This window comes from Amblyraja radiata, chromosome 7 (genome assembly GCF_010909765.2).
Source record: "Amblyraja radiata isolate CabotCenter1 chromosome 7, sAmbRad1.1.pri, whole genome shotgun sequence".
Taxonomy (NCBI): Eukaryota; Metazoa; Chordata; class Chondrichthyes; order Rajiformes; family Rajidae; genus Amblyraja; species Amblyraja radiata.
Window position 1 is genome coordinate 9,086,908 of NC_045962.1, and position 21,650 is coordinate 9,108,557.

The 21,650-nt window shown below is 48.1% G+C and overlaps 1 protein-coding gene and 1 long non-coding RNA gene across 3 annotated transcripts in view; one reads left to right on the forward strand and one right to left on the reverse strand.

Moving 5' to 3' along the window:
- Positions 1–21,650, reverse strand: part of lrp2 (LDL receptor related protein 2) — a 266,845-nt gene that overhangs the window by 39,648 nt on the left and 205,547 nt on the right. For both annotated transcript variants that reach the window (XM_033023669.1, XM_033023668.1), the window contains 9 exons: positions 21,216–21,412; positions 19,986–20,231; positions 15,950–16,078; positions 15,003–15,122; positions 13,601–13,717; positions 9,937–10,053; positions 7,658–7,795; positions 4,937–5,059; positions 3,365–3,493 (listed from right to left, as the gene is read on the reverse strand). In XM_033023669.1, the coding sequence (XP_032879560.1) occupies positions 3,365–3,493; positions 4,937–5,059; positions 7,658–7,795; positions 9,937–10,053; positions 13,601–13,717; positions 15,003–15,122; positions 15,950–16,078; positions 19,986–20,231; positions 21,216–21,412 (1,316 nt within the window). The remainder of the gene's footprint in view (positions 1–3,364; positions 3,494–4,936; positions 5,060–7,657; positions 7,796–9,936; positions 10,054–13,600; positions 13,718–15,002; positions 15,123–15,949; positions 16,079–19,985; positions 20,232–21,215; positions 21,413–21,650) is intronic.
- LOC116975014 lies at positions 1,730–12,397 on the forward strand. The gene is made up of 3 exons (XR_004412511.1): positions 1,730–1,740; positions 7,525–7,527; positions 12,363–12,397. It is a non-coding gene; the product is annotated as an uncharacterized LOC116975014 (long non-coding RNA).

The window sequence follows — 21,650 nt, forward strand, 5'->3', positions numbered from 1 at the left end:
CCGGGCGAGGGTGTCTGATGTTGTGAGACCTGAAACACCCGATGACCCCAGATCACATCACTGAGGATGCGTCCCAGCGCATCTAGAAGATGTATATTTTTTACATTCACCCCAAATAGACCTATTTGCATTCCAGTTCCTCGAACATCCACAAGTTTCCACATACAACCACAGAGCTAATATTGTTATCAAATGCAAACCTCAAACATGCAGGATAAATTTAAATGCAATTCAGTAACATAAAGCTATCACATGAACATTTGTTGTATCTATATTACTAAAAGTCTGATCTTGACCACTTCCAGTTGTTCTGTATATTGATTTTAGAAAAAACACTGCCTCTTACGGCTGTGATTTCTGGCCATCTTACTCCGACTCCCCTTCCATTGCGTAGGACAAGAGGATTTTTCCCATCGATGAAAAATAAAAGAGTTATTAGTTTTTTTTAAATGTTGAGATTCTCTCTCCAGAAGGCCATGCCCCATCTGGAGGAACTATAAAACCTGGTAGTGTCGAGTGCCTCAGTTCTATTCAAGATGGGGGAGTGAGAGGTCGCAATTTTCAGTCTGAGCTGTGAATAACACTGAACACATGTCTACTAAACTGTGAGTGGTTTTACTGACCTGTAATTGCCCTTACTGTGGTTGGAAAAGGTAGTTTGAAAATGCAAAAGTGTGCTTTGGTTTGAAAGTGCTAAAGCTGTGTTGCCTTTGGTTTTGAAAGTGCGAAAGGAAGCTGTGTTGCCTTTGGTTTTGAAAGTGCTAAAGCAAGCTGTGTTGCCTTTGGTTTTGAAAGTGCTAAAGCAAGCTGCGTTGCCTTTGGTTTAGAAAGTGCTAAAGCAAGCTGCCTTGCCTTTGGTTTTGAAAGTGCTGAAGCAAGCTGCCTTTCCTAATTAGAGCCGCCTTGCCTAATTAGAGCTGCCTTGCCTAATTAGAGCTGCCTTGCCTAATTAGAGCTGCCTTGCCTAATTAGAGCTGCCTTGCCTAATTAGAGCTGCCTTGCCTAATTAGAGCTGCCTTGCCCAATTAGAGTTGCCTTGCCTTCTATATAATTAAAAGTCTAATCTTGACCACTTCCTGTTTGCGCTTTATATTGATTTTAGAAATAAATGCCACCACGTATGGCTGTGATTTTTGGCCATCTTACTCAGAGTCCCCCTCCGCTCATCAGGTGCTGAGGATTTTTCCCATCGATGAAAATTAAGTTATTAGTGTTTAAAAAATGTTAAGATTCTCTCTCCTGTCAATCACGCCATTAAGGCCACGCCCCTTCTGGTGGGAGGGACTATGAAAACTGGAAGTGTGGGCATGGCTCAGTCTCTGCAAGATGGGGGAGGGAGAGGTCATGAATCACTGTCTTTAGTGGCCTTGCACCCTGCTTGAAATGGTATGAAACTGCCCTTGAATTTGGTCCCCTTGCACCCAGCTTGAAATGGAATTTCAAGGAATAGCCGTGAGTCAACTGTGAGCCCACCAGCCGTGAGTCAGTGAGCTGCCAGCACAACAGGCTTGAGTGACTGAGCCGCCAGCCCAAGAATCCATTCGGCCCACAATGTCCATACTAGCCCTCTGGAAACCAGTCCCTTCAGTGCACAACACCCATACCAGCGATCCAGAAAGCCCCCCCACTGGCCACCAATATTGGAATTGGTGGGGAGGTGGAATATTGCGTTGGGGGAGCAGCCCTCCCGTGTGATGCTGGGATCCAACGGGACCCACTTAGTCTAGTACATTATATAAAGTCATGTAATTTATGAAAAGCCTGGATAGAGTGGATGCAGAGAGGATGTTTCTACTAGTGAGAGAGTATGGAATCAGAGGGCATAGGCAAAATAAAAGGATGTACCTTTGGAACGGAGATGAGGAGGAATTTCTTTAACCTGAGGGTGGTGAATCTGTGCCACAGACGACTGCGGAGGCCAAGACATTGGGTATTTTTAAATTTTTAAAGCAAAGATTGACCCATTCTTTATTAGTATGGGCGTCAAAGGTTATTGGGGAGAAGACAGGAGAATGGGGTTGGGAGGTAAAGATAGATCAGCCATGATTGAATGGCGGAGGAGACTCGATGGGCCGAATAGCCTAAGTCTGCTCCTATGTCTTACGAACTTACATTATGTAGTAATGTGTACTTTATAGTTATCTCCACATTAGAACATAGAACAGTATAGTTGCAAGAACAGGCTCTTCAGCCCACAATGTCTGTGCCAAACATGTTGCCAGACCATCACCTATCTGCCTGCACATAACTCATATCCCTGAATATCCAGATGCCTGTCGAAAAGACTTTAAAATGGCACTAATATATCTGCCTCCACCACCACCCCAAGAGGCACATTCCGCACTCACCGCCCCCCCGTGTAATGAATGAATAAATAAGTTTATTGGCCAAGTATTCACATACAAGGAATTTGCCTTGGTGCTCCGCCCGCAAGTGACAACATGACGTACAGGGACAGTTAGGAATGACACATAAAACATTAAACATTAATAATAAAACATTATTGATTAAACATGCGAATTATATAAAATACCAGAGCAAAAGGCTACAGATTTTTGGCTATTGAGTAGAGCTACTACTCGTGGAAAAAAGCTGTTTTTATGTCTGGCTGTGGCAGCTTTGACAGTCCGGAGTCGCCTTGCAGAGGGAAGTGATTCAAATAGTTTGTGGCCAGGGTGAGAGGGGTCAGAGATGATCTTACCCACTCGCTTCCTGGCCCTTGCAGTGTACAGTTCATCACTGGAGGGAAGGTTGCAGCCAATAACCTTCTCAGTTGATTCGCTGCAGCCTCCAGGTGTCGTGCTTGGTGGCTGAGCCAAACCAGACCATGATGGAGAAGGTGAGGACAGACTCTACGGTGGCCGTGTAGAATTGGACCATCATTGCCTGTGGCAGATTGTGCTTCCTCAGCTGCCGCAGGAAGTACATCCTCAGTTTTTGACTGTGGAGTCGATGGTAGCCCCCCATTTAAGGTCCTTGGAGATGATGGTTCCCAGGAACTTAAAAGACTCCACAGATGTGACTGTGGTGTTGTTGATGGTGAGTGAGGGGAGCTCTCCTAAAGTCTACAATCAATTCCACTGTCTTAAGAGCATTGAGCTCCAGGTTGTTGCGATGGCACCAGGACGCCAGCTGTGTCACCTCCTGTCTGTAGGCAGATTCCTCCCCATCCTGGATCAGTCCAATCAGGGTTGTGTCGTCCGCAAACTTGAGAAGCTTGACAGAGGAGTCAGTGGAGGTGCAGTCGTTGGTGTAACAAGCTTGCCCCTCCTGCACATCTCCTGTAAACCTTGCCCCTCTCACATTGTTCAGGGGGTTACACTCTGAGAGCACACATATATACGCGGCCGTTCGGCATACTTACCGCAACCCAGCTCGTCAGACTGGTCGTCACAGTGAGCGTAGTTATCACACACGTGGACTATGGGGATGCATTTGCCATCACCGCACTTGTAATCCTCAGTCGTGCAGGGGGGAAGGGTAGGTTCCTTACCTGATCACAAAACAAATCTTTAGTTTAGTGTAAGAAGGAGCTGCAGATGCTGGTTTAAACCGAAGGTAGGCACAAAAAGCTGAAGTAACTCAGCGGGTCAGGCAGCATCTCTGGTGAAAAGGAATAGGTGACGTTTCAGGGTCGAGAAGGGTCTGAAGAACGGTCTCGATCGGAAACGTCACCTGAATCTTTCGCGTAGTTTAGTTTAGAGACACCGTGCGGAAACAGGCCCTTCGGCCCACCGATCCTGTGCCGACCAGCAATCCCCATTACTCCAGCTCACATTATCTACTCGGGACAATGTACATTTTACTGAAGCCAATCAACCTACAAACTTGTATGCCTTTGGAGTGTGGGAGGAAACCGGAGCACCCGGGGAAAACCCACGCAGTCATGGGGACAGGGGCGGAAATCCTGGGGGGGGGTCCAGGGGGGACACGTACCCCCTCTGTTTTGAGAGGCGGGGGACATCCCACCCAAGTTTTTGTAGTCCGGATTTTCAAACACGGTGAAGTCTCCGCTTTCCGTGAGAAAGTGGGGGTGGGACTGATGATCGAGGGCACCGATTGGATGAGAGAGACGTCGGTCAACAGGCAATGGGGCGGGACATGATGATTCCGCGCGATCATTGGAGGAGGGAGTATTGGGAGGGAGGGGGGTTGGGACTGAGGATAGAGCGCAGTGATTGGAGGAGGGAGACGTGCCAAAACAGTCTTGGTACAGACCTGCGCCTCAACCGCAGCCAGGATCGATCCCGGCCGGGTCTCCGACGCTGTCCCATCCCCACCCGAGTGCCCCCCCCCACGGATGGCCAGAGAGGTCAGGAGTCAGGCGGCTGTACCCCCAGGCCCACAGCCAGCGCAGAGAGGCAGCGCTAAACCAAGCTCAACCCTGCCTGTCCCGCCAGGTTAACCTACAGCCCTGCCTGGATTTGCGGGAAATATGGCCCAGGTTTACAGCCAGCGTGTAGAAGCAGCACTGGTGTCCCGACAGTCCAGGCAGGGCTGAAGGTTAACCCGGCAAGACAGGCAGAGTTGAGTTGCATTTAGCCCTGGATTAAGCCTCCGAAGCCTCATGTGTGTGTGTGTGTGTGTGTGTGTGTGTGTGTGTGTGTGTGTGTGTGTGTGTGTGTGTGTGTGTGTGTGTGTGTGTGTGTGTGTGTGTGTGTGTATGTGTGTGTGCGCGCGCAGCTGCCAAAAAATTGTGTCCCCCCTGTCCCCCGGTCCCCTCCATATTTTGATAGCGATTTCCGTGCCTGTATGGGGAGAAGGTACAAACTCCGTACAGACAGCACCCGTAGTCAGGATCAAGCCCGGGTCTCTGGCGCTGTGAGGCAGCAACTCTACCGTTGCCGCCCCGCCCGTCCCCGCGGTAACAGTTAGGAATGCCCTCGCACAGACTGCAGCTTTGTAACGAAACGCGGTGCGGTGAGCTGAGACTTACAGCTTTCTTGGTTCTCGTCACTTCCATCTCCGCAGTCATCTAGTTGATTGCACACCTCGTGTATGTAGAGGCAGCGGTTATTGGCACAGCGGAAACGGGAGGGAGGCTCGCAAGGGATATCCACTGCAAACAAACACAGTCTTGTAAGGTCTACCTGTCGTGTTCTTCAGGCATAGACAGGGTGAATGCACAGAGCCTTTTCCCCACGGTCGAGGAATCAAAGCCAAAGGGCATAGGTTTAAGGTGAGAGGGGAAAGATTAGAGGAATCTGAGGGGCAACATTTTCACACAGAGGGTGGTGGGTATATTGAACGAGCATGGCATAACAACATTTGAAAAGTAGGACAACAAATTTAAAAGACATTTGGATAGGTACATAGGTAGCAAAGGGTAAGAGGAATATGGGCCAAACGCGGGCTAATTGGACTAGCCTAGATGGGGCAGCTTGTTCGGCTTGCACGAGTTAGGCCAAAGGGCCTGTTTCCATGCTGTATGATTTTACAATTCTATAATTTACGGATCTCGAGTCCTCTTCTGTCATAGATCATAAGAGATAGGAGCAGAATTGAGCCATTCGGCCCATCAAGTCTACTCTGCCATTTAATGATGGCTGGTCTATCTCTCCCTCCTAAACCCATTCTCTGGCCTTCTCCCCATAACCTCTGACACCTGTACTAATCAAAAATCTATCTATCTCTGCCTTAAATAATATCCACTAACTTGGCTTCCACAGCCTTCTGTGACAAAGAATTCCACAGATTCACCACCGTATCATCTAGTGGTAATGTATTCTAAGCAATAAATTTCCATAATTCAAAACTAAAACCATATGGACAGAAGGCTTGCAAGTCTTCTTTGGGTTGTTATTAAAATCTCCAATATGTTATTATTGTATTTGGAGGTGCATGCCATGATTTCATGATAGCAGAGCCATAATGGGTACACTAGCCTCCTCTTTTGCTACAAGCTTCTATGATACTAAACTTCTAAACTAAAATTACTCCTTCAAAAGACCTTTGCCTGTGCAATAAGATTCGAGTTCTGCTGCAGATACTGTAAGGAATAAAAATTCATTTGAGGGGATAAGCAGTTTTTGGATTTTGTACGGACAGCATCAGTATGTGGCACTATACGAGTTATTATGTGAAGTCATAGCATTATAGAAACATAGAAAATAGGTGCAGGAGTAGGCCATTCGGCCCTTCGAGCCAGCACCGCCATTCAATATGATCATGGCTGATCATCCAAAATCAGTACCCCGTTCCTGCTTTGTCCCCATATCCCTTCTTCCATTAGCCCTCAGAGCTAAATCTAACTCTCTCTTGAATACATTGAATAGAGTCAAACAGATCAGAAACAGACCCTTCGACCCAACTCATCCATGGTGACCAACATGCCCCCATTTACACTAGTCCCACCTGCCTGCGTTTGCCCCATATCGCTCAAAACCTTTTTTTATCCATGTACCAGTCTGAAGAAGGGTCTCGACCCGAGATGTCACTTAGTCCTTTTCCCCAGAGATGCTGCCTAACCCGCTGAGTTACTCCAGCTGTTTGTGTCTACTCATCTTTTAAAAGCTGTTATAGTACCGACCTCACTGACCTTTTCTGGCAGCTTGTTCCATTTTCCCCACTACCCTCTGTGTGAAAAAATTGCTTCTCAAATTCCTATCTTTCCCCTCTCACCTTAAACCTGTACTCTGTGGTTCTTGATTTCCCTACACTGGGATAAAGGCTCTGTGCATTCACTCTATCTTTTCCTCTCAATGATATCACCGCTCAGCCTCCTGCACTCCAATGAGTAAAGTCCTAATTTTCACTGCACAAAATCTCCATATTGAAAATCAATCAGAATATTTTTTTAATTGGTAAATTGCAGAGTAAACCCTTTTCAATTTGATGTAAGACTTTTTATCTTCCTCATTCTAATCATTCACCTGGCATGGCCCCTAAAATACAATAAAAGATTTGAACCCAGACGTGGGGTTCGACCGTCTGGCGCGGGGGAGCTGACATCCCCCCGATGCAGGAGCTGATCGCCTCGACGCAGAGGGCCCAAAACGCCGCCGGCTACGGGAGTCAAGATCATCCCGTCAACGGAGGTCTCGAGGCCCCCAACCGTGGAAGAGCAAAGGGAAGAGATTGAACTCTTCTATCACAGTGAGGAATGTGGAGGAGTCACTGTGGTGGATGTTTATGTTAAAATGTGTTTTGTGTGTTCAGTTGCTTTTTATTTGTATGACTGACCTGGCAAATGAAATTCCTCGCATGTTGCAAAACATACTTGGCTAATAAAGTATTATTGTGATTGTGATTGTTTCTACCTGTGATGCCATTTTCAAGGAAAGTGCCCTGCTCTGCTTTCTTGAAATATATTATTGCAAACAAAGATAATAGATTTCAGTTTAGTTTAGAGATACAGCGTGGAAACAGGCCCTTCGGCCAAACGAGTCCAGTGATCCCGCACAGTAACACCATCCTACACACACCAGGGACAATACCAAACCAATTAACCCACAAACCTGTACATCTTTGGCACGTGGGAGGAAACAGGAGATCCTGGAGAAAACCCATACGGGTCACAGGGAGAATGTATAAACTCCATCCAGACAAGCACCAGTAGTCAGGATCGATCCCGGGTCTCTGGCGCTGTGAGGCAGCTGCAGGAGAGGACACCGTGCCGGATCTGACGGAAGTTTTCTAGGGTTGCTGAATGACTTACGGCAATGGTGGAGCAATTCATCAGACCCGTCTCCGCAGTCGTTGTCTCCGTCACACTTCCAGTAGGGCTGGATGCAGACATGATTCAGGCACTCGAACAGGAAGGGTGCACAATATCTTCCATTGGGGTAACGCGTCGCTGCAGGAGAGGACAAATGTCAACAGTTGGGAAGTTTCCCTACTTCAATTGTAAAACTGGAACACCTATCCGTGGGGAAAAATACAATTTAAAAAGATAGTTGGGCAGGTACACAGTCAGGAAAGGTTTAGAAGGATATGGGCCAAACACAAGTAGGCGGGACTGGTGCAGATAGTTAGCATGGGCACAAGGGCCTTTTTCCATGCTGTATGACTCTATTTATTGATATCAAGGTGGAAAGGGCGCAGTGAAGATTTCCGAGGATGTTGCCAGGACTTGAGGATCTGAGCAATAGGGAGAGGTTGATCAGGCTGGGACTTTATCTCTTTGCATGCAGGAGGCTAGGGGGTGATCTTATAGAGGTGTATAAAATCATGAGGGGAACAGATAGGATGAATTCACAGTCTTTTACCCCAAGATAGGGGAATCACGAACTGGAGGACAGAGGTTCAAGGTGAGAGGGGAAAGATTTAATAGGAGGGGCAACCTTTTTGTGCAAAAGAGTAGCAGGTGGATGAAACGAGCTGCCGGAGGCGGTAGTTGAGGCTGGGACTATCCCAACGTTTACAAAACATGGAAAGGACAGGTTTAGAGGGATGTGGACCAAATGCAGGCAGGTGGGACTAGTGTAGATGGGCCCCTACCAACCCTTACGGTCCCTCAGATCCACATCAGCCAGTCTCCTCTCCATCCACAAGTCCAACCTCCGCAGTTTAGGGGACAGAGCCTTCTCCAGGGCAGCTCCCAGGCTCTGGAACTCCCTCCCCCAACTGATCCGCAATTCCGTGTCCCTCACCATCTTCCAGTCCCGCCTCAAGACCCATCTCTTCACCTCTGCCTATCCTTCGCCCCACGTCCCCCTCCCTTTTCATCTGTGCATTAATTGCCTTATTATTGTGTTTTGTATTGAATTCTGTCTTTACTTTGTGTACTAGTCATGTCTCTACTATTTATTTAATTCCCCTTACATGTTAGTCCTCTACCTAGTCCTCTTCCTTATCCCCCCACAACCCCCCCCTCTCCCATATCAACTCCTGTTTGTCAGCTATAAAAACCTGGATGCAACATAATTTCCTCAAACTCAACAGCGATAAGACAGAATTCCTCCTCATAGGCTCCAAAGTCACACTCAGCAAAATCAATAACCCCACTCTCACCATCGACGGCACCACTGTCTCCCCATCTCCCCAGGCCCGCAACCTTGGCGTGATCTTTGATTCCACCCACTCCCTTGAGCCTCACATCCGCCATGTCATTAAAACCTCCTTCTTTCATCTCCGCAACATCGCCAAACTCAGACCCTCTCTCACACAGCCTGCTGCTGAAAGACTCATCCATGCCTTCATCTCCTCCCGACTGGACTATTGCAACTCACTTCTCCTTGGCATCAGCTCCACCTACATCAACCGACTCCAACTGGTCCAGAACGCAGCCGCCCGACTCATCACCCACACCAAATCCTGGCATCACATCACTCCAGTCCTCAAAAAACTTCACTGGCTTCCCATCTCCCACCGGATCACCTACAAAATCCTGGTCCTCACCTACAAAGCCCTCCACCATCTGGCCCCCCCATATCTCACTGACCTCCTCTCCCCCTACCAACCCTCACGGTCCCTCAGATCCACATCAGCCGGTCTCCTCTCCATCCACAAGTCCAACCTCCGCAGTTTTGGGGACAGAGCCTTCTCCAGGGCAGCTCCCAGGCTCTGGAACTCCCTCCCCCAACTGATCCGCAATTCCGTGTCCCTCACCATCTTCCAGTCGCGCCTCAAGACCCATCTCTTCACCTCTGCCTATCCTTAGCCCCACGTCCCCGTCCCTTTTCATCTGTGCATTAATTGCCTCATACTGTGTTTTGTATTGAATTCTGTCTTTACTTTGTGTACTAGTCATGTCTCTACTATTTATTTCATTCCCCTTACATGTTTTTCCTCTACATGCTCAATTTTTGTAAGGTGTCCTTGAGACTCTTGAAAGGCGCCCATAAATAAAATGTATTATTATTATTATTATGTTGGTCGGTATGGGCAGGTTGGGCTCAATTACGGCTGAACGTAAATCCATTTCTGACTTCACTTTGCAGTTGACCAGCTTTGTGTATCAGCACCTTGATGTGCGTGCACTCCAGACTAACTTACGACAGGCGACTTCATCGGAGAAATCCGCACACTCAGCGCTTCCATCGCACAGGAAACTCTCGGGGATGCAATGACCACTGGAGCACTCAAAATATCCTGGAAGGCACGTTAGCAGCTCTGTGGAAAAGAAATGCAGCATAGTACAAGGTGGCGGCACTTCACAGTTAGCTGACAGGATGCAAATCCTTGTGGGCATCATGTGTCTGTGAAAAAGACTAAACAAGTCTCATTATCTATTACAGTCATAGAGTGACGCAGCATGGAAACAAGCCCTTAGGCCAAATTTGCCCAACATGTCCCATCTACACTAATCCCACCTGCCTGCGTTTGGCCCAGATCTCTCTAAACCTTTGCTAGCCATGTAACTGTCCAAATCTTTTTTAAATGTTGTGACAGTACCTGCCTCAACGACCTCCTCTGGCAACTCTTCCATATACCCACCACTTTGTATGAAAAAATTGCCCCTCCTGTTCCTATTAAATCTATATTTAATATATACTATATACTCTGGAATTTAGAAGGATGAGAGGAGATCTTATTGAAACATATAAGATTATTAAGGGTTTGGACACGCTGGAGGCAGGAAACATGTTCCCAATATTGGGGGAGTTCAGAACCAGGGGCCATAGTTTACGAATAAGTGGTACGCCATTTAGAATGGAGATGAGGAAACACATTTTCACACAGAGTTGTGAGTGTGTGGAATTCTCTGCCTCGGAGGTTCTCTGGATGCTTTCAAGAGAGAGTTAGATAAAGCTCTTAGGGGTATGGGGAGAAGGCAGGAACGAGGTACTGATTGTGGATGATCAGCTATGATCACATTGAATGGTGGTGCTGGCTCGAAGGGCCGAATGGCCTACTCCTGCACCTATTGTCTATTATTGTCTATCTCTCCCCCCTCACCTATAAAGTCTGGTTCTAGATTCCGTAACTGTGGATAAAATACTTTATCTATTCCTCTTATCCTCCTGCACTCCAAGGAATAAAGTCTGCCCAACCTCTCCCAATAGCTCAGGCCCTGGAGTCCTGGCAACAGCCTCGCAGATCTCCTCTGCACCCTTTCCAGCTTTCACAGTTCATTTAACTACTGTGAGATTTCTCAACATTTAAAAAATCATACCAGATTTTTCACACAAATGAGAAAAATAACATTGGGTCAGTTCATTATGGATTACAGACAAATAGGGTTAATATTCCAAAAACTAAACTGATTTTGTGTGGAGGAGCGAAGAGCTGCAGACGCTGGAATATGATGGTGAATATGGATAGGACAGGTTTGAAGGGATATGGACCAAACGGGGGCAGGTGAGACCAGTGTAGCTGGGACATGTTGGCCGGTGTGGGTAATAAAACATAGAAAATAGGTGCGGGAGTAGGCCATTTGGCCCTTCGAGCCAGCACGTTGGGTCATCATGGCAAGTTGGGCCGAAGGGCTTGTTTCCACACTGTATCACTCTATGACTCCATGACTTAATGCAAAGTGCTGGAGTAACTCAGGGGGTCAGGCAGCATCTATAGAAGACATGGATAATGTGATTTTGTAAGCCACCTATGAAGACTGATTTTTCAATCTCCTGATAGGAGCAATCCACAATCATTCATTGCCAGGAGAAAGTGAAGTAACAGTGGGATTAGACAGTAGAAAAATTAGCCCAAGTGGGTAACCATGAATCTCAAACCTGCAGCTTTGAATTTCTACAACCCTGCTCTAAAGTGAAGAATATTGGAACAGCTTCACTCCCAATGAAACACTAGTGACATTCTAGAATCTTCTAGAGCACAATATAACTCGGAATCTTGAGCAACCCCGGTCACAGTGCACAGTGGGTAATGTAGGAAATTCTGAAAATTATAAGAAAGACGAATAGTTTTGTAAACTTGTAATGTGTTCAACCCAAGAGCTTACATGTGCAGGAAGGAACTGCTGATGCTGGTTTACACCAAAGATAAGACACAATATGCAGAAGTAACTCAGCGGGACAGGCAGCATCTCTGGAGAGAAGGAATGCTTGCGCAGAGATGCTGCCTGTCCCGCTGAGTTACTCCAGCATTTTGTGTCTATCCAAGAGCTTACATACTGGGGAAGCATGATGGTAAAATAGGTCAATATAGTGAAGGGAACATGAGGATGTCAGAGACAACAAATAAATGTATCCTTAGATCCTTAGATTCCAAGACATAGCCAGCTAAAGTTAAAATAAACATTGGGGATTGTAAACCAGGCTAGGGCAATAAATCCTGGGTAAGAGATATTTATTGCACTCATTTGTCACACAAATAGGAGGAGGATTTTTTTAAATTAATTAAGTGGAAAGTTAAAGTTTGAGAGAAAATAAGGATATTTGATGACAAAGAAACACTGATAACTGATGAATGATTTCAAGAATTTAAAGGCTGCATGCAACCACTGAAATAGAATACAAGAGGCTGTGGGTGCTGTGAATCTTGGAAACACTTTGGGTTTTCTCAGAGTGTTTTAGCAGTGTGCACTGTTAACGCCTCGAATTAACCAACATGTTTGAAAAAGTCATTATTGCTTTGCGAGCTGTTTTTGTGTCTGTTCCAATCTCAGTCGCGATAAAGAGGGCAACTTGGGCCACGTGAGTCAGATTCAGGGTACAGGTAGTGTTGTATGGACGCTAATGGTCCCTCCAACAGCCAGGAACCATTAAAAGGAGAAATAACAGAATTTTCAGGGCAGCGTGTTCCTGTCTGAGTTCAAGCTAGGGGGAAGACATACAGAAAACTCTGCATGTTGAGGCACCTGAGGATCGACTAGAGATAAAAAAGAGGCAAGTGACAGGTACAGGGTAGAAACAAGGAACTGCAGATGCTGGGTTAAACCGAAGATAGACACAAAGTGCTGGAGTAACTCAGCAGGTCAGGCAGCATCTCTGGAGAAAAAGGAAGGGTAGCATTTCGGGTCGGGAGTACGCGAGCCTGAAGAAAGGTCCCGATTCCAAACATCTAAACCGAGGGCACCGGCTTAATGGGAGAGGGAAGAGGTTTACGAGGGAACTCAGGGACAGACCTTACATGCAGAGGGCAGTCCGTATCTGGAACGAGCAGCAACAACAAACTAAAATATATATTTAGACAGATATATGGACACGAAGAGGGGTATGGGCCAAATGCAGGCAAATGGGACTGTATGCCAACATGGTTGGCACTGGCAAGGTGAGCTGTAGGGGCTACTTCCATGCTGGACAGCTCTCGACTGTGCATTCCCTTTGTTAAGTTAGAGATGCAGCACGGAAACAGGCCCTTCGGACCATTAGTCCACCCCGATCATCGACCACCCAGTCACGTTAGTTCTATGATTTCCCACTTTCTCGTCCGCTCTCTACACACTCGGGGCAATTTACAGAGGACCAATTAACCGACAGCCCCGCACGGCTTTGGGATGTGGGAGGAAATTGGAGCACCCGGAAGAAACCCACGCGGTCACAGGGAGAACGTGCAAACTCCACACAGACAGTGCCGAGGTCAGGATCGAACCGGATCTCTGGCGCTGTGAAGCAGTGGCTCTACTAGCTGCATAGTGTGTTCACAGTGTGTTTTCACATGTTTGCTACACTTTCCTTGGAGGCATTAACACATCTGCCCCCTTGTGGTGATAAAGGAACCTGCACAGCTTGTTCTGATTCACGAACAGTGATCCTACCACAGTCGCGTTCGTCTGAATTATCCTCGCAGTCGTTGTAGTGGTCACACACCCAGTGGCCGGGCACACAGCGCATGTTGTCACACCGGAACTCACTCTCACTGCACTCGCGGGGAGCTGAAACAAAGCAAAGCCCCATTAGACCCAACACCAAGGCAAAGTACTGGAGTGACTCAGCGGGTCAGGAAGCATCTCTGGAGATAAGAGATGGGTCACGTTTCGGATCTGGACCCTTCTTTGCATTGTCCTGCCCCCTTCTCTCTTCCACGATTTCCCCCCCCCCCCCCACCACAATCGGTCTGAAGAAGGGTCCCGACCTGAAACGTCACCTATCGATGATCTCCACAGGTGCTGCCTGACCCGCTGAGTGACAGGTGACTTCTACTTTCGATGACATGGTACATCGCAGTCCCGCAGTAACAAAGCATTTGTTACAAGTGTTCCTTGCACACTCCAGAGGGGTGGGTGGAGAGGGTGAAAAAATACAGTATAGGAAATGGCAACCAGCTGGGAATGAAGGAGCCGCTTCTGGTTCTACCTCAAGAGCATCAGTAGTGGGTGTGTAAACACACGTAAGCAGTGACTTTAGGCTTTGGATATGCAGAGCGGAAACAGGCCCTTTGGCCCACCAAGTCCACGCCGACCAGCGATCACCAGCACCATCCTACACATTTTTTTTTTTTTTTTTTTTTTTTTTTTAATCAAAAATATTTATTCAAATATTAAAATTGTATTTACAATACAATAAAACAAAACACCACCATAATACAAGATGAACAAATATGCTAATCAACTGCTAAACAACTATATTACAATCCTTGTCAAGGATACATTCAACCCCCCTCGGTGCCCAGCGGTCGCGGAACTCCCTCAGGGTGCCCGTAGACAGGGCGTATTCCCTTTCCATCCGCACCCGGGCACGGACGTACCCCTGGAAAAGGGGCAGGCAGCCGGTTCGGGTAGAGCCCTCCACCGTCTGGCGCCGTGACTCGCGGATGGCCAGCTTGGCCAGGCCCAGGAGCAACCCAACCAGGACATCTTCAGCCCTACCCTCTCCCCTACGCACAGGGTGTCCAAAGATGAGGATGGTGGGTGAAAAATGCAGCCAGAAGGCAAGGAGCAGCCCCTTTAGATATTCAAACAGTGGCTGCAGCCTCACGCACTCCATGTACACGTGGTACACAGACTCTTCCAGCCCGCAAAAGTGGCAGGCGGCTGGCGAGTCTGTGAACCGCGCCCATCCTACACACTAGTGTGTGGGGGTGTTACTGTACATACCACAGTCCCTGTATGTGGTGAGGTTACATCGTGCAGTAATTGTATATGGAGGTCTTACATACTGCAGTCCCTGTATGTGGTGAGGTTACATCGTGCAGTTATTGTATGTGGGGGTGTTACGTACAGCAGTCCCGCTCATCAGAGTCATCGCTGCAGTCGTTGTCGCCGTCGCACCTCCAGCGCAGCGGGATACAGCGATGGTCATCACAGCGGAAGTCCCCGGTAGGGTTACAGGTACGGTCCTCTGCGGGAGCAAGGCAAGAACGTAGAGATGTTAGGATGCAACCTCTTCATTTACCCACCAGTGTTCATGTGTTAACAGGTTCTAGGAGCAAGTTGAAGCCATTCAGCCCACTCTGCCATTCAATCATGGCTGATCTATCTCTCCCTATCAACCCCATTCTCCTGCCTTCTCCCCATGACCCCTGACACCCGTACTAATCAAGAATCTGTCGATCTCCACCTTAAAAATATCCATTGACTTGGCCTCCACAGCCGTCTGTGGCAATGAATTACACAGATTCACCACCGTCTGACTAAATAAATTACTTTTCATCTCTTTTCCAAAGGTACGTCCCTTTATCCTGAGGCATGACCTCTGGTCCTAGACTCTCCAACTACATCCTCTCCACATCCACTCTATCCAGGCCTTTCACTATTCAGTAAGTTTCAATGTGGCTCCTCTCATCCTTCTAAACTCCAGCAAGTACAGGGCCAGTGAACACTCATCATATGTTAACCCATTCCTGGAATAATTCTCGTAAACCTCCTCTGGACCCTCTCCAACGCTGGCACATCCTTCTTCAGACCGAGAGTCAGGGGAAAGAGAAATTAGAGAAATAGACAGTGATGTGGAGAGATACAAAAAAAGAATAACATCACCGTCTATATCTCTCGATTCCCTCTCCCCTGACTCTCAGTCTGAAGAGTCTCAACCCAAAACGTCACCTATTCCTTTTCTCCAGGGATGCTGTCTGTCCCGCTGAGTTACTCCAGATTTTTGTGCCTATCTTCAGTTTAAGCCAGCATCTGCAGTTCCTTCCTACACTTATTGTGAATATTCCCACATACCACAGTTTTGCTCGTCGGTGTTGTCTCGGCAATCATTGTTACCGTTGCATACGGCCCAGGTAGGAATGCATCGGTAGTTTGTTCGACAGGAGAACTCAGTGTGACTATCACAGGAATAGTCAGGTCCATCTGAAATAAGCAAGCATCCTTTAGGGAACAGCAATCCACGACAACTTACTGATCACAGTCACTCTTTAGACTTTACACTTTGGAGATACAGGGCAGAAATTATCCCTTCGGCCCACCGAGACCGCACCGACTAGCAGTATCCTACACGCCAGGGACAATTTTACAATTTTCACCAAAGCTAATTAAGATTAGATTAGATTCCTTTATTGTCATTCAGACCTTTCGGTCTGAACGAAATTTCGTGCCTGCAGTCATACATATAATAATAAATAACAAAACACACAATAAACACAAATTAACATCCACCACAGTGAGTTCACCAAGCACCGTCTCACTGTGATGGAGGTAAAAGTCTCTGTCTCTTCTCTCCTTGTACTCCCTCTGCGCTGAGGCGGATCCAGGCCGAAGATGCCGCCCTCCAGTCCAGCGGACCTCCGAAGTGATGTCACCGCCGCCTCAGCTCCGATTCGGGCCGCTGCCGAAAGCCGGAACACCACCTCAGCGAGTCGGGCCGCCACCGCCTCAGCTCCGAGTCCCGCAGCCTCAACTCCGAGTCCCGCAGCCTCAGCTCCGAGTCGGGCCGTCGCCGGAACGCAGCCCCAGCTCCGAGTCGGGCCGCTGCCGAAAGCTGGAACGCCGCCTCAGCGAGTCGGGCCGCCGCCGCCTCAGCTCCGAGTCCCGCAGCCTCAACTCCGAGTCGGGCCACCGCCGCCTCAGCCCCGAAGTCGGCCAGCCCAGTCCTGGCTGGCTCTGGCTCCGGAGCCTCGAGGTCGGTCGCAGTTGGAGACCGCCAGCTCCGCCATTAGGCCTCAGCGCAGACGCAGAGAAGGGGGATACGACAAGAAAAAGTCGTATTCCCCCGAAGGAAGAGACTAAAAAACATGTTTCACCCCCCCCCGCCACACACACATAACACAACCTAATAAACTAAAATGTAACTAAAACAAGACAAAAAAAAGTAAAAACAGACGGACTGCAGGCGAGCCGCAGCTGTTCAACAGCGCCGCCACTTCCGGAAATTAACCTACAAATTGTACGTCTTTGGAAAGTGGGAGGATACCAGACTACCCGGAGAAAACCCATGCAGGTCACAGGGAGAACGTACAACCTCCGTACATGCAGCACCCGTAGTCAGTATCAAACCCGGGTCTCTGGCGCTGTGAGGCAGCAACTCTACCGCAGTGACTCTACCACTGGTTATTTACAGAGTTAATCTGAACTCCTGCAAATACGGTAATAAGAGTATGGCAATAGGGCGGCATGGCGGCGCAGCGATAGAGCAGAAGCCAGAGACCCCGGTTCGATCCTGACTACGGGTGCTGTCTGTGCAGAGTTTGCATGTTCTCCCTGTGACCGCGTGGTTTTCTCCTGGTGCTCCGGTTTCCTCCCACATCCCAAAGACTTACAGGTTTGTTGGTCAATCGACCTCAGTAAATTGTCCCTAGTGTGTAGAGAGTGGATGAGAAAGTGGGATAACATAGAACCAGTGTGGACAGGGTGATCGAAGGATCGGCGGGGATCTGGTGGGCCGATGGGCCGGTTTCCACGCAGTATTTTTGAAACTAAAACAAAACAATACACAGTTCCTGCAATTTTAAAGTGTGCTGCCATTTTCAAGAGCATTTGCAGGGACATTTTTTTTGTAAGAGCTGAATTCTAGTATATTAATCTAGAATGCCGATATACAATGGTCCCTTGTGTTAAGATGCAAATTAATAGTGTTGTACTGAATCGTACTAAATCAATGGCCATTTATTTCACACTTTGGAACAAAGATCTTATAGCGGAGCAAGATGGGTTACTCTCACGCAAACGTGTAGTACGCTCATGGGCGGATTCATGGGTGATTATATGACCCATTTTAGCAACCAGCCCCCGCCATCTTGTTCCGCCATCTTGCTTCCGGCCAACGATCGGATCTTTGTTTCCGCAGCGGGGAGAGGGAGTGTGGGGCCCGGGGAGAGGGGGTGTGTGGCCCGGGGCAGCGAGGAGAGGGAGTGTGCGGCCCGGGGCAGCGGGGAGAGGGAGTGTGGAGTCAGGGGAGAGGGAGAGGGAGTGTGCAGCCTGGGGCAACGGGGAGAGGGAGTGTGCGGCCCGGGGCAGCGGGGAGAGGGAGTGTGGAGTCAGGGGAGAGGGAGAGGGAGTGTGCAGCCTGGGGCAACGGGGAGAGGGAGTGTGCGGCCCGGGGCAGCGGGAGAGGGAGTGTGGGGCCCGGGGAGAGGGGGTGTGTGGCCCGGGGAGAGGGGGTGTGTGGCCCGGGGCAGCGAGGAGAGGGAGTGTGCGGCCCGGGGCAGCGGGGAGAGGGAGTGTGGAGTCAGGGGAGAGGGAGAGGGAGTGTGCAGCCTGGGGCAACGGGGAGAGGGAGTGTGCGGCCCGGGGCAGCGGGAGAGGGAGTGTGGGGCCAGGGGAGAGGGAGAGGGAGTGTGGGGCCAGGGGAGAGGGAGAGGGAGTGTGGGGCCCGGGGATAAGGCCTAGTGTGTGAAGTTGCGGGGAGGTTTACAATGTTTCTTATTTAATGTCCCTTGTCTAGTCTGAAATAAAGTTCATAATTGGATCAGAAGAAATATAATTGTGTGTGTTATATGATTATACACATTTATATCACATTCATGTATGCGTGTTTATAAACATTCTATTCTTTAACAAGAATGAACAGAATTATGAACTAACAGAATTATGAATCTAACCCTATATCACACACAAAACTTCCCCCGCAATGTCAATCACCCTGCGAGTCGGGTCGGTTCCGGTTACTACAAAATCAACTCAAACACTGCTTGTGAGCCATTTAAAAAGAAATGATTTAAAAAACATTAAAAAAGACAATTACCAGTGTCAAATTTTATTAATGACAAGAAGTATGAACTGACAGAATTATAAATCTAACCCTATATCACACACACAAACTGTTGCCCCGCAACATTGATGACACTGCGAGTCGGATCGTGTCAGGTAGGCTCCGGTTACTAAAATGGGCGGGGAAAAATGCCCAGGATTCCCTCCGTAGCGTACTACACGTCAGCCCATTGTATTTCGCAGGAGTAGCCTATCTTGCTCTGATATAAGATCTTTGCTTTGGAATGTTCCACTTCATTCTCACTTCTCCCCCCACAAGCAAAATACTTTGCATCTACTTTAGAGATGAATTGTTGCCGACAACCAAAACTATGCATAAAGTAAATAAGGGAGTCGCTTATTTACATTTGTCCCTTTCAAATGTAAATTCAGACATTGGGCAGCTCATTTTGGATTAAAATTATTTTTATAGTATCATGAAATAATTTCATGTTATATTTTTGAATCTCTCTCTGCGGATACATATATCACACAAGGTGGATGTAACCAGTAATATTTATTGCAGTAACATTGGATAATAATTTCATAAATGGTTCAAGACCAAATGACATTATTAATGATAAAAATCAACTCCATCTCCCTGCATTCCCATCACATTTCTTCATCTTATTTCTCTCCAGGCAATGTTGGGAAAAATACATTTAGTTTAGTTTAGAGAAGCAGCATGGAAACAGGCCCCTTCGGCCCACTGAGTCCACGTCGACCATCGATCACCATGATTCACAATAGTTCCATGTTATCCCCCTTTCTCACCCACTGCCCACAAACCAGGGGCAATGTACAGAGGGCCAATGAACCTACAAATCCGCATGTCTTTGGAGAGTGGGAGGAAACCAGTGAAAACCACGCAGTCACTGGGAGAGCGTGCAAACTCCGCACAGACAGCACCCGAGGTCAAGATGGAACCTAGTCCCTGGCGCTGTGAGGCAGCAGCTCTACCCGCTGCGCCACCGTGGTGCCACTGTGACAGGGTTTGCTGCGTATTTTCAAGTATAGCTTAAATATTAACCATCCGCCACTCTCCTAAACGCGTCCCTTCAACGGTACTCACGGCATTCCTCGTAGGGCTCGTCGGAGTAATCCCCACAATCATCGTCCACATCGCATTTCCAGGACAGAGGGATGCAGTGGCCGTTGCTGCATTTAAACTGGCCAGGGTTGCAGGTTCGGGTGGCACAGGAAGCAGCATCTTCATCGGAGTTGTCAGTGCAGTCGTTCTCACCATCACACTGCCAGGCCTCGGGGATACATCGCTTGTTAGTGCACTGCCACTGGTAGCTCTCACATTGGTGACTCACTGTAACAAAGACGGGACGCCACTTAGTCACATCACACCGCTCCTGTGCTCAGGTCAGTCACGCATTCAACTCTGGAGAATCAATTATCACTTATGGCAGAAACTGGGTCCAAGGTGAGCCACCAGCATACTCAAGGTCCAGTCTCACCCCGGTCATTCCCTCATCTCCCCTCTAACCAACCCTTCCATTGACTCCCTTTACACTTCACGCTGCGTCGGCAAGCCCAGCAGCATAATCAAGGATGAGTCGCACCCTGCCCACTCCCTCTTCTCTCCTCTCCCATCAGGCAAGAGGTACAGAAGTGTGAAAACGCACACCTCCAGATTCAGGGGTAGTTTCTTCCCAGCTGTTATCAGGCAACTTAACCATCCTATCAACGACAAGAGACCGGCCCTGAGCTAATAATTTACCTCATTGGAGACCCTCGGACTATCTTTAATCAGGCTTTACTGGACTTTATCTTGCCCTAAACGTTATTCCCTTTATCCTGTATCTGTACACTGTGGACGGTTTAATTGTAATCATGTATGGTCTTTCTGCTGGCCGGATAGAACGCAATAAAAGCTTTTCACTGTACCTCAGTACACGTGACTATATTAAACTAAACTAAATTAAATTAAACTAAACTGTGACTCGAAGGAAGACACAAAAAGCTGGAGTAACTCAGCGGGACAGGCAGCATCTCTGGAGAGAAGGAATGGGTGACATTTCGGATCGAGACCCTTCTTCAGACTGTGACTCTACGAGAGGTCACGGACAATAAAACGTCACAGATCGTAAATCTCGGGTCTATCACAGGATGCTGATGGAAATGATGCCTGTGTAGCCTAGTGACCATCCACAGAGGATAAAGAGTCCCAACCCGAAACTTTGCCTATCCACGTTCTCCAGAGGCGCTGCCTGACCCGCTGAGTAACTCCAGTGCACCTGTGTCTATCTATGTGATCAACAACTGTGTTCAATCCACAAGAAGAAATGCTTACGACAAAGTGCCGCGTCTTCATCGGAATCATCAGCGCAATCCTGATAGCCATTGCACAAGAGGCTGGGACTGGTACAGTTCCCATCGTTACACTGAAATTGTCCCAGTCTGCAGTAGTGGGGTGGGCAGGTGCTGGGCTCATCTGAGCCATCGCGGCAATCCTTCTGCCCATCGCACTTCCACCAGATCGGAATACACCTAGGGAGACAAAGAGTGCTTCAACGGTTCAATGGCTCAATGGTACTGTATTGTCACATGTACCGAGGTACAGCAAAATTATTTCTCCATAAAGTTCAGTATAAGTATTACTCTACATAAGCACATCTTAGATACAGCACCAGAATACAGAAATAGTACACTGAGGCAGTACACAAGTGGCCAGGTATGGCGCCATTTTCATGTCCCACAGAATGATATCATTCATGCATGTGTTGGG